The sequence below is a fragment of the Mesoplodon mirus genome (assembly GCF_964341445.2).
Source record: "Mesoplodon mirus genome assembly, chromosome: 9".
NCBI classification, from domain to species: domain Eukaryota; kingdom Metazoa; phylum Chordata; class Mammalia; order Artiodactyla; family Ziphiidae; genus Mesoplodon; species Mesoplodon mirus.
The window spans coordinates 112,915,430-112,927,310 of NC_138985.1; the positions used below are offsets into that span (position 1 = coordinate 112,915,430).

At 59.9% G+C, this 11,881-nt stretch overlaps 1 protein-coding gene across 1 annotated transcript; it reads left to right on the top strand.

The window, feature by feature from the left end:
• Window positions 1–7,413: 7,413 nt before the first annotated feature.
• EN2 (engrailed homeobox 2) lies at window positions 7,414–11,611 on the top strand (the record flags this gene model as incomplete). Its single annotated transcript, XM_082632829.1, has 2 exons — window positions 7,414–8,107; window positions 11,295–11,611. The coding sequence occupies 2 exons, from the start codon at window positions 7,414–7,416 to the stop codon at window positions 11,609–11,611; spliced, it is 1,011 nt and encodes a 336-aa protein (XP_082488955.1).
• Between the last annotated feature and the right edge of the window lie 270 nt (window positions 11,612–11,881).

An 11,881-nucleotide genomic window follows, 5' to 3' on the forward strand; every position in this document is an offset into this window, starting at 1 on the left:
CGTGCTTTCCAGGAGCTGTTTCACTGAGGAAAGGCGATTCCCGCGCGGGCGGAAAGGCTGCAAGCCTGCGTTCGGCCCAGTCTCAGACCCTGGCAGATGCTCGCCTCTGGGTTGCGTCCTCCGACTTCGGAGAATGTCCCCGGATCGAGGTTTCCTAGCGGTCGAGACTTGGTTTCACATTCTATTTTCAAGGCTGAGCTTTTCCTGGCTGCTTTGCACGAGCAGCAGCTGAACTTGTATCTGCAAATAAGACAGAAAAGCGTCGCCCAAAATGTGTCGTTTGCTTGGGGAATCCGCGCTTTACCGTCGGAGCGTTTTGGCACCAAACCTTCAGTCCCCGCCGGCAGCCTCAGACCCTCGCCCCCAGGCCCCTAACATCTGAAGCCCAGAGGCTGCCCCGCCGCCGCCAGAGTTAGCCCTGGCCTTGCGAACGGAGGGCTAAACTGGGTAGTTAATTAGGACAGCTCTCATTTCTGGCTCCGGGTAGCTGGGCAGGTGTAAATCCCTAGGAATTTAAAGGCATTAGCTACATATGTGGGAAATCCTGATGCATATCCCGTTTCTCTCTCCTAGCCTGTGTTTATCCTCCAGCTGGTATAGAGTTCCTGAACTTTGCCGTCGTCACAGAGGCTGCTGTGTCTTAGGGGATTAAGTTATATGAGACACACAAAACCCTGAAACTCCGTAACATAAGATGCAACATGAAGAGCTGCCTGCAGAGAAATGGAAGATTTTTTTAGAGATATTGAGGAGAAGAAAGCGTTTTTTGGGGGAGGAGAAAGAGCATTTCTCTAATGTGTCCTAACTTTAAAATATTGCTTTGGTGGGCTTTTCCTTAAGTGGGTGAGGTCTGCTGGGATGATGACACAGAAGCGGATATGAGTACTGGGAGAACTGCTGAGGGCCATTCCCTGGCCCTGGGCCCTGACCGGACCAGTTGGAGCTGCGCCAGGAGGGAAGTTGGGCCTCAGTGAGCACCAGCCACCAAGAGCAGACACCCACTATGCAGTGACCAAGATTTTGTGCTCCTAAAAGGCCACCAACCCCCCAAGAGTGTTCTTCTGCCCTTAGCACAGGCATGTATCAGGGGATATACCCCCCAACTATACAAACTTTCCACCGAGGTGAAAGCCTGTGCCCCCAGGCCGCCAAATTCGGAGCCTGTTGAACTCAGTGGAATGGATCGGTAATTTCATCAAATACAGGAAATGTGTTAATTTCATTCACAATTTAGTTTCACTCTTTTATATCAAACTATAAATTTATTTCTATTTGATAAGGAAAAAAAGAAATCCATTTCATCACTTATCTGAACATAGGTTTAAAATAAAATCTATCTCCCCCAATGTAACCAGTATATAACTCTGCATGAGTTCCCCCAGTGAAGCTCTATTGTTGATATTTGGGGGTGATGGTTTAGATATTTTCTTCCTGGTATAAAACCCAGACTAATGAGTTATTTGTTTCAGTAGCAGTTGGTAGGTCAGCTGGGCTGGATCCAGGTGGTTTAAGTTAAACCTGAACTTGTCTAAAATTCTGGAACTGTCTAGCCACTCAAATCATGTTTCCAAAAATAGTGTGAAGTCAACATACGTGAGTTTATGCCATGCTCGCCTCGCTGTGATTTCCTGTGGCTTTCAGGGAAAGAAAGCGAAGAAAAGAAACCCCATGCTCTGTGAGGGAGGCAGGTGCTCCAGGAGTTCCTTTTGAAGATCTTGTTTTCCTTGCAAAGATCAAAAGGAAGACAGTGGATAGACACTAGAATTCCTTCCACTATTTGTAAGTAATTGTAAGATTGGAGAGGGTGGCGGATTGTCTTCACAACTCATTATCCTTTTATATATCTTTTCTTCTTGTTTTCGTGTGCTCAGCCGGCTCAAGCTATAGGTGCCGCTCTTCAAATTCCAACTAATTCTCCTTATTTGCCTCTGGATTATTTGGGATGTGGCACTTTCTTCTTGGTTGCCGCAATTCCGAGGGGACATTTTCTTTACCGTGGAGGCATGAGGTCACGGAACAGTCTGTGTGATTCCCAGTCATGACCCTGCACAGGCTGCTCAGTGGGCTTGGTGAGGACAGTGTGGTCCACTTGGAATGGAAGCGGGCCCAACTCCCAGAGGCGTCCAAATTTTACTGGGATGGAGAACAGCAGTGAAACAGGGCGAGAGAGCAGGAAAGGGGCCCCTAGGGCACAAGGTGATTCCCAAGGAATCTCAGCTCAGGTCATTTAAGGCAAGAGTCGCCTGGCTCTGGAGAAAGCCAACGGATGGTGGGCCGCCAGGCCAGAGCAAAGGAACGAGTTTGGGTGTGTGTTTCCTAGCACAAGTGGGGCGATCCTACGACTCCCCTTTAGAAGCATCCTTTTTCCTGAGGAACCAGGTTAGGGAAGGTTTCAGCTCTGGAGAACTGCCCACCCTCTGCCCATCTCCCCAGCCCTCCCAGGCTGGCGCTGAGGATAAGTGTCAAAAGTAGGTCCTCTCCCTGTGGCCTGGACAGGAGGGCACCCACTTCACCCCCCCCCAACTCCCACGGGACTTTTGCGGAGCACAGGCCGCCTCTTCTCCGGCTCTGGCAGCAGGGTCCAGACGGGCAATGCCGCTCGCTGTCCTCCCCCTTCCTCAGCTAAGCCTCCGCCTGGCGCCAACCCACCCAGCAGGCTCTCCTGGGTGCCACGTGGGGACTTCCGGGAGCGGGGCGCCCCTTGCCGCCCGGGGCAGGGAGAGACGCGGGGTCCGGAGCGCAAGGGCGTCTGCGCCCCACTCCCCACGACGCTTCAGGCCCTTTCCAGGTCCTCTGCTGCTGCGCTTTAACCCTCTCCTGGGGCTACTCGGACGAGGTCCCTGACCCCAGGCCCCCAAGTTCGCCCGGTGCGTGGCTGCGAGGTGAGCACAGCCGCATTTCCTCCGCGCCCGCCGGCCCCGCCCGACCACCCCCCCCTCCGCCGGCCCCATCATTTCGGCCTTTGTCTGCAGGCCGGGGTCGCGGCGGCAGCCCCAGGAGCCGAGGGTGGCTCTCCGCCGGGCCAGGCCCTTTCTCCCCGCTCGGCCCCAAGGCCCCGGCCCGGCGCCGGGGACCGGCCGTGCGGGGCTGGCTCTCGGCCACGGGCGCGGGGCTCCCCGGCCTGATTCTGCTGGGGTTGAGATTTCGCCCTCCGGAATTGTTGGGCTTCTCTACCAACCGAGTGGCAAGGACCGCTGCAAGCCAACGCCGCTCGTATCGCGCTCGCTTGTTTTCTTCGCGTCCCCCCGCCCTCCCAGAGAAGTGTGGGAAGTAAGGGGACAGCAGAGTGGCTGGAAAAGTTCCCCTCCTCCGGCCTCGTTTTTAAGATAAAACGGGGGGCTTGGATCTGCAGCCAGGCATCCAGCGTCCTCAGGAGCTCTCTGCCACCGGAGATTTTATTTGTCAGTCTAGCATCGGGGCTATGAAAACACCGTGTCCAGAAGCCGTCTTTCCCCTTGATACATTCTGAGATCCCCCTTTGTGCGGAGCACCGGGGAAGCTTGGAGGATGGTTCTCCAGAAGCGGGGAGGGGGGTTGCCGCCACTCTCCTGGGCCTGGCGAGAGGAGAAAGGATGGGGGTCCCGGGCCTCGGCCTCACTATGTTAGGGAGAAACAAATGTCCGGTGCTGGTCGCCTGTGCACGCGGAGAAGCCCACCCTGCAGGACGGCCGCCGTCCAGGTGGGAGAGCGGAGCTGCGTGGCTTGCTGGGCGCAGGGCCGGCACCTCGGGTTCTGGAGCAAACACTTGGAAGTGCGTCCCCCGCCTTCCCCGCCGCCCCCAGAAAGCACAGCCAGGCGGGGTCCCAGATCCCGCCTGGCCGGTCGGCCCTCAAGCGTGTTTTAGAGCTTTCTGAAAACAGCTTGTTGCGATTTCTGTGTTTGTAAGATTTAGGATTCCCTCAGCCCCGGGGCGAATCAACTTTCTGCAGCTTCCTCCCAGATTTTCTCACCCTCCACGCTGTACCTTTGGATGGCGCCCACTCTCAAGGAGCGCTCGCTTCCGGAATTATGTTCATGTTTGGGTTGGCTTTGAGTGGCCTGATGCTCTCTAATGATTTCTCTCCTCATTCCTTCCTCTTTCCCCTCCTTTCCCCTCCTCCTGCACGGTCCCACCACAGCCCGTAACTCAGGAATTGGCCTGCTTCCTCGACCAGCCTGATCTGCAGCCTGGAGACCAGTGTCTGCAGAATGCTATCCCCCCAAAAGTGAGGTTGGCCTGGAGGTGACATGCTGCTTTGCAGAGCTCATGCTGCAGCCAGTAATTTGGGTCTGGATCGCAGGAGAAAACACAGCGGGAGTCCAGCACTTGGGCTCAGTTAATGCTGAGGCAAAGATGCCCAAGACATAAGAAATTATTTCTCAGGAGATAGCCTAACTGGTTTTCATGGGACAGGTGGAGAAATCAACCTGCGGTGGCTTTGCAAGAACCAACCAGTCCCGGGCCCTCCCTCTACCCACTTGGTGATCCAGAGACCCAAAATAATTGGACATTCTCTGATGATTAGGGTTCCCAGAGTCGCAGGAAAATTTCCCCCCAAACCCTAAACATGTGTAAATAGGGTGTTCCCACAAAACTCACCAGCTTCATTTTTCCAGGCACACACAGACTATGGGCTTCATTTTTTGAGACCCAGGGAGGGCCACTGGCAGGTGTGTATCTAGCCAGATAATTTGGTGAAGACCCTTCCACTGGTGGGGGAGGAAAGAGAGATGTGAGTCACCCCAGTGGGAAGTGCTTCCCCATCCTGCTTGAGTCTCACTGAGGACCAATGAGCCTCCCCCTCTGCCTCCAGAGCCTACCCTCACCCAGCCACCTACCTGCATTTAGCAGCAGGTGACCCAGCCCAGAACCTCCTCCTGCCCAGTGCATGCCCCTCCTCCGCAGGTGAAATTCCCCCCAGCAGCACTCTGTTGCTTCAGAGTTCAGCCCAGGCCTGACTCTGGAGCCCGCAGTGGGTGGACAGAGCTGGGGTGGAGAGAGGATAGGACCTGGGTGGGGACCAGAGAAAAGGGGAGCCAGGTCAGGGTCAAGCCTTCAAGCCTCAATGTGGCCTGGAGGGCTGCTTGTCCAGACCTTCCTCCATCCCTCCCGGCCCGACAGCCTCCTGCTGGCTGCCCCAGGCCCAGGGCCGGCCCCGTGGGGGCCTCAGTTGCTGGGCACCCCGAAGCCACCTGGGCTGTCCCTCTTCTGCCTCTCTGCACCCTTCCTCTTATCCCCCTCCGGTGTACTTCTATTGTGCCAGCGCTCCAGCACCCTCAGAGTTGCCCTTTTGGATGTTTCTCAAACTTTGAAGATTTCCATGAAAGTGCCTTTTAAACGATGGACAGGCATGCCTGGGGTAACAACGGTGTTTGGTGTTTGCAGCTGGGGGCAAGGACAGAAGAGCGAACAGAAGGAGCCAGAAGGAGGAGGGGGGAGGGAAGGGGAAACAGAAGTTCAAGTTGGACATTCTGACAGCAACTGGAAAGGAAGCTTAGGAAGGAATAGAGGAAAGCGGGGGGGGGGAACAAATTGGGGGGCCACCCCACCATGTGATTTCTAATTTCCCTTTCAGATGGGCCCTGCTCTCCAGAAAAACTAGTTTAAAGGGTTTTAAGACAAGAAACTGAGGTGAATGTCCTTCTGGTAGTCCCTCCGTGGGGTAGAGGCTTGGGGTGGGGCAGATGATGGGTGGAAAATTGGGGGAACGCAGCTGCTCCAGAGTATTTTCTCTCCACGTGGTGTTGAAGTCTTGGCTGACCGTCAGCTCCCCTTGCCTTTCCAGAAAAGAAGACTCATTTATAACCCTTATGCTCCTTTATTTCTCTTCCCCCCCACGGAGTCCCAAATCGTATTCCCGAGCTCTTCTGACCTGCATGCACGTTTCAGGAGGATCGTTGTCCCGGGGTGGAATCCTACCGTATGCACGCGGCTCCCTGCACAAGCGCGCACACGCGCACACACACGCACACTTACGATGAGTGTCTGTAGGAAGAGGGTCCTGCGCGTCAGCTCTGCGTTTAAGACAGGAATCTGCCGGGTTACCAAAGTCAAATGTAAGTGACAATTCCCCTCTCCGACCAGCAAGGAAGGCGGACTACAAAAGTCCCTTTGTATCTCGGCAGCTCACTTAATGTTATTTATGCATTTTGTGCAAGGAATTGTGGGATTTTTCCCCCACGGTAAACAATATGGAAATGTTAAAAAATAGCAATCTTCCAGCGCTTGTCCATGTCTGCACGCCGGGGTGACCCGGCGGGGCTATCGCGCGGATTTCTCAGATCCCTGAACCGAGAAGCGGCAGGGAAAACACGAGCGAGCGCAGGGTACGCGGTCGCGGTCTCGCCGGTTCGGGCTCCGGTCCCCGGAGCGCCAGGACGCTGCCGCTTTAAGGGGGGGAGGGGCGGCGACGGCGGGGGAGGGGCGGCGGGAGGCTCCTGTCACCGAGCGGCCGCCGGCGCGTCACGTGGGTGCGCGGCGCCGCGACCATTGGCCCGAGGCACGTGTCCAGGAGACCGGCCCGCGACGTCACTCGAGGGGGCTCTGTTAAAAATAAGAACAAAAATCCAGAGTCAAAGTGTCTCGGGTTGCGCTGAGTGGCCTGGAAATTTCCGAGCCGCGCGGAGGCCGAGGCGGCGAGGGCGTGCGGACGGCGAGGGAGCGCGGGCGGCCCAGCCCGGCCCGGCCCGGCCCTGCCCGCGCCTCCCGCCGCTCACCCATGCGACTCGGGCCGCGGGGCTCGGCGGGGCTCGGCGGGGGCGCGGCCGCACGCCGGTGGGGCGCCCCGGTCCGCAGCGGGGCGGCGGCCGCGCGGAGGGGGCCCCGAGGCCGGCGGAGCGCAGCGCAGGCCCGCGGGCCTCCATGTGCGTGCTGGCGGCGGCGGGCGCGCTGACCGCTCGCGCCCCGCACCCTCGAGGGCCGGCCGGGGCGCGCGGGCGGGGGCGGCCGGGCGGCGGCGGCGGCCCGAGTGGGCCCCGGCGGGCGTGAGCGCGGGGGAGCGCGCTGCCTGCATGCGCGTCGCTCTAGTCCCGGGCAGCCGCCGCGGCAGCGCCGGATCGGAGGCAGCCGGACGTGGAGAGGAGCGCGGAGCCCGGAGGCGCCCCGGGTCCACGCTGGACCATTGTGACTGTCTAGAGCCCGGGTGCGCTGCGAAGACGAGGACCGGACTCTTTTGAATCTCCCGGCATCTGGGCGCGGGGCGACTCTTGGTATTTTCTAACTCAACTCGTGGATTGGAACGTGGCTCCGCTCTGAGTGCGGCCGACGACTTGTAGGAGCCCAGCCCTGGCTGCGGCCGCCGCGCACGCCCTCGGAAGACTCGGCGGGGTAGGGGCACGAGCTGGCCGCGAGAGTCTCCGCGTGCAGAGCGGGCGGGCCGAGGGCTGATTGGAGGGACTCCCCGGAGAAGCGATTTGGGATTTGTTGCGAACAGCATGGAGGAGAATGACCCCAAGCCCAGCGAAGCGGCGGCGGCGGCGGCGGCGGTGGAGGGGCAGCGGCAGCCGGAATCCAGCCCCAGCGGCGGCTCGGGCGGCGGCGGCGGCAGCAGCCCGGGAGACGCGGACACTGGCCGCCGGCGGGCTCTGATGCTGCCCGCGGTCCTGCAGGCGCCGGGCAACCACCAGCATCCACACCGCATTACCAACTTCTTCATCGACAACATCCTGCGGCCCGAGTTCGGCCGGAGAAAGGACGCGGGGATGTGCTGTGCCGGCTCCGGAAGAGGCAGAGGCGGCGGAGGCGGCGGCGAAGGCGGCGCGGGCGGCGCGGAGGGAAGCGGCGGCGCGGGCGGCGCCGAGCAGCTCCTGGGGTCGGGCCGGGAGCCCCGGCAGAACGCGCCGGGTGCGCCGGGTGCGGGCGGACCGCTGCCCGGCGGTGGCAGCGGCGACTCTTCGGGTGACGGCGAAGGCGGCTCCAAGGCGCTCTCGCTGCACAGCGGCGCCAAGAAAGGCGGAGACCCCGGGGGCCCCCTGGACGGGGCGCTCAAGGCCCGCGGCTTGGGCGGCGGCGACCTGTCTGTGAGCTCAGACTCGGACAGTTCGCAGGCCAGCGCCAACCTGGGTGCGCAGCCCATGCTCTGGCCGGCTTGGGTCTACTGCACGCGCTACTCGGACCGACCTTCTTCAGGTGAGTCCTGGGGCCCCATGTCCTGGCCCGCCGTGGGGAGGCCCGTGGGGTTGCGGGGCAGCGCTGGCGCGGGAACTTACCGGAGGAAGAAGACACCAGGATCCCTGTCCCCCAACACAAAGACGTACACACAGCGACATTGTTTGCGGCTGACGCTGATCCCGGCAGCGGCCAGGAGGAAAGGGGACAGGACTGATTCACAAGGGGGTACAGACTTCGTAGAACGGCGAAAGCACAGGACCTCCTTTCTCTCTTGCCTTTTGGGCCTCTCCTTGCAGCCTCTAGCCCATCCCTCCCTTGGCTGGAGTTTATTTTGTGGGAACGGGGTGGCTGGCAGACAGGCCCGGAGCTCACACTCCACCCCTTTTCCGCGTTCTTCCAACTCAGTCCAGACCCGGGACCCACGCCCAGCCCACCGCAGACCTAGACTCATCCTACGACCCAGTTATCCCAGATGTGGCCGGGGAAGAAAGCAAGGCTGTCTGCTCTTCCTCAGCTGGGGCTGATGAGGGGACCTGGGGGGATCCGCGGAGGGAAGAGATGGAAACAGAGGGGCCCTTTGCCCCGTGCCTGGTTTGATTGCCGAGCCGGCGCGCACACAGCTTGGAGGAGGGAGGCCTGTAATCCCCAAATGGAAAGGACCTTTCCCAGAGCTTTCCTGGTGCAGCTCTGCGTAGGAAAGGAGCAGATTTCAGAGGGGAATGTGGCGGGAGCCCGTGGGGGTGTGCAGAGCTTCTGGGCGTATTTTTCATAGATCCGGGATTTTTAAAAGCTAAGTCCATGTCCCTGTAGAAATCATCAGCCGCATTAAATGCGGGTCCTGCGGCTGCGAACCGCCATTAGGTGCAGACTCCATTTGTCCCCGAGCCGGCAGCGCACACCGGACCCCCTTGCCCCCCCAGCCCTCAACTGTTTTGCGGGGGTCGTTTACCCAGTTCACAGCACAGCTAAGTCACCCCTTTGCCGCCTCCCCGCAGAGATGGTGTGTATGTCTCTGATGAAATCCAGATTTCTCCAGCTAGATCTGAAATTTGCTCCATTGTTCTCGCCTCTCTCCTTTGTTAATATTTAATTAACATATAGGCTCACAATGCGGCCGGCGAGGAGCCTCGGCCGGGCTTTGTGCGGCGCTGGAGTCGCGGCCGCGCCAAGGCCCCAGTGGCTCGCGGGAGCCCGGCAGCCCGGCCTGGCTCCGCGGCTGGTCTTCCTGGACTTAAAAAAAAAAAAAAAAAAAAAAAGCCCCGTAAGATAAGATCTGTTTCTTGGCGTTTAAGAAAGCAGCAACGCAGAGTTTTCTTGCGGAGGTTTGGTCCTGTTTCCGAGACTCCTTAAGTGTTTGCGGTTTGAAAGAAAATCAAGAAAGAAAAGGAACTAAAAATTCTGATTCTAGGAAGATTTTCTTTGCGTAAAATGGTGTGCATCTTTTGTGGGCTGATTCGTTGTGTGCGAGCGCCCCAGGGCCAGAGGAGTTTGGGGGGGTGGGGAGGGCGGGAGTGGAGACGGAGAACCGGCTCCGCTACGCGAGGCTTCGGTGGGGGGCCGAGCAGGCGCGGGGCCGCCCGGGGCCTGTCGAGGCCTCGCCAAGACACCTCCTTCCCCCTTGGCGCGTCCGGGACGCCGGCCGCCGCCCCGGATCCGCACCCCCCGGGTAAGAGCCAGGCGTCTGGGCGAGGAGCCGGTGCCCTCGGCGTGGGTGCGACGGGACCGTGAGTGTGCGCGCGCGTGGGGCAGTGCGCGTGGGTGGGTGTGAGCGGGGGCGTGCTCTGGAAGCTAAAAGGCCCGGAGTGTGAGCCGAATCAGCCCTTGGCGCCCCCTCTCCAGCGCACACGGCCCCCTCTTTCCGATCGTGCCTCCCGGAGAGGGAGGACAGGGCTCGGAGTGCGGGGGGAGGGAGGGCTCGGCGCCCCCTGGGCCTGCGGACCGTCCCAGAACCCTTGCTCGGCGCGAGCTGGGGACCGAACCCACCTTCCTGGTGCGGGTCCGGGTGCCTCCGGAGGGGCTCGAAGCTGGATCCCTCCGCCGGCGCTGCGCTGCGTGGCCCGGCAGCCCCCTGACCCTGCAGAGAGGGGCGAGGGGCGGGGACCTGGGTGCTCCGGCTGCCCGAGGTCTAGCCTTCTCCAGCCTCCCACCGAGGGCGCCTCGGAAGAAGCTGGGGCCAGGAGCCCCCCAGAGTCAGTTCACACGCTTAACAGATTAAGAACCCCAGGCATGCAGCCGTGACTCCTGCCTGCAAAGGCCTCTTTCCTCACAGACATGCTCACGGGGCCCACCTTCTGAAACCAACGAGAAGAACACACTTGGCCCCCTTCCCTCTGCTCTGCTTTCTCAGGCCTTTTCCCGTGGCCAGGTCCTGGGAGCCTCACCACCACTGTCCCAAGCCAGCCTCAAGTGCTGTGGGGCGTCCCAGCGGGAGGAGGTGTGAGGGGTCAGAAGTGTGAACCTCTGCCCAAGGTCACCCGGGCCCCCAGTGGCCCCCTCTCCTGGACAGGGGACTGGGGAGACCTGGTGCGGTGAAGGGGAGGGAAGCTCAGTGCTCCTGCCCCACTCAGGCAAGGACATGTGGGTGCCTTCCTGTCCCTGAAGGGAGCAGTGAACTTGGGCCCAGGGCCAGGTGGGGAGGCAGACCCCTGGGCCCCTCCTGTTCTCGGGGCCCACCTGACCCTGCACCCCCGGCCCTTAGGACCTGGGGGTGTTCCCTGTGGGAGTCCCTTTACACCTCCCAGGGCTCTTCCTGCTACTCCGGCTGCCCCGCCCCGATCTTTCCCCCTCACCTCTCTTCCAGCACCTAGCCCCCGTTCTGTCCTTATTCCTGGACAGAACCTCAGAAAGGGCTAGAAAAAGCCTGGCCACAAAGTTGTGGCTTTTCGCTTTCCTGCAGGGGTTCTCCTTTCATCCGGAGCCCTTTCCGCTAAGCCTGCCCGTCACCCGCACTCACAGTCCCTCCTGCAGACTTCCTGGGCCACCTCCTCGCTCCCCAGGGGAGGGTCCTGGAGGTGGGTGGGAGCTCCGCCCCGTCCCATCTCAAGTCCAGGCCAGCTTTCCTCCAGGTCAGCCAGCTGGACCTGGGCAGCCGCCTCCCTCCCGACCTCTGCATCCTTCCGTGCCCGTGGGTGACCCACCCCTGAGTAAGGAGGCAGGCCTGGAGCCCTCCTCACCCGAGTTCTCTGTGTCCACCATGCCTGTCTAGGTCCCAGGTCTCGCAAACCAAAGAAGAAGAACCCCAACAAAGAGGACAAGCGGCCCCGCACGGCCTTCACGGCGGAGCAGCTGCAGAGGCTCAAGGCCGAGTTCCAGACCAACAGGTACCTGACGGAACAGCGGCGCCAGAGCCTGGCCCAGGAGCTCAGCCTCAACGAGTCACAGATCAAGATTTGGTTCCAGAACAAGCGCGCCAAGATCAAGAAGGCCACGGGCAACAAGAACACGCTGGCCGTGCACCTCATGGCGCAGGGCCTGTACAACCACTCCACCACCGCCAAGGAGGGCAAGTCGGACAGTGAGTAGGGGGCGGGCGCCAAGCCCAGTCTCAGTCCGAGCTAAACAATGCAATAATTTCAAATCATAAATAAAGGGCCAGTGTATAAAGATTATACCAGCATTAATAGTGAAAATACCGTGTATTAGCTATGGTTCTGCAATATTCTGTGTATATATAATTTACAGGAGGTGTAAAATCCAAAATATCTGACTATAAAATATTTTTTGAGTTTTCTTATGTTTATGAGATTATGCTAATTTTACGATTTTTTTTTTTTGCGAAGGGGGCTGCGTAGG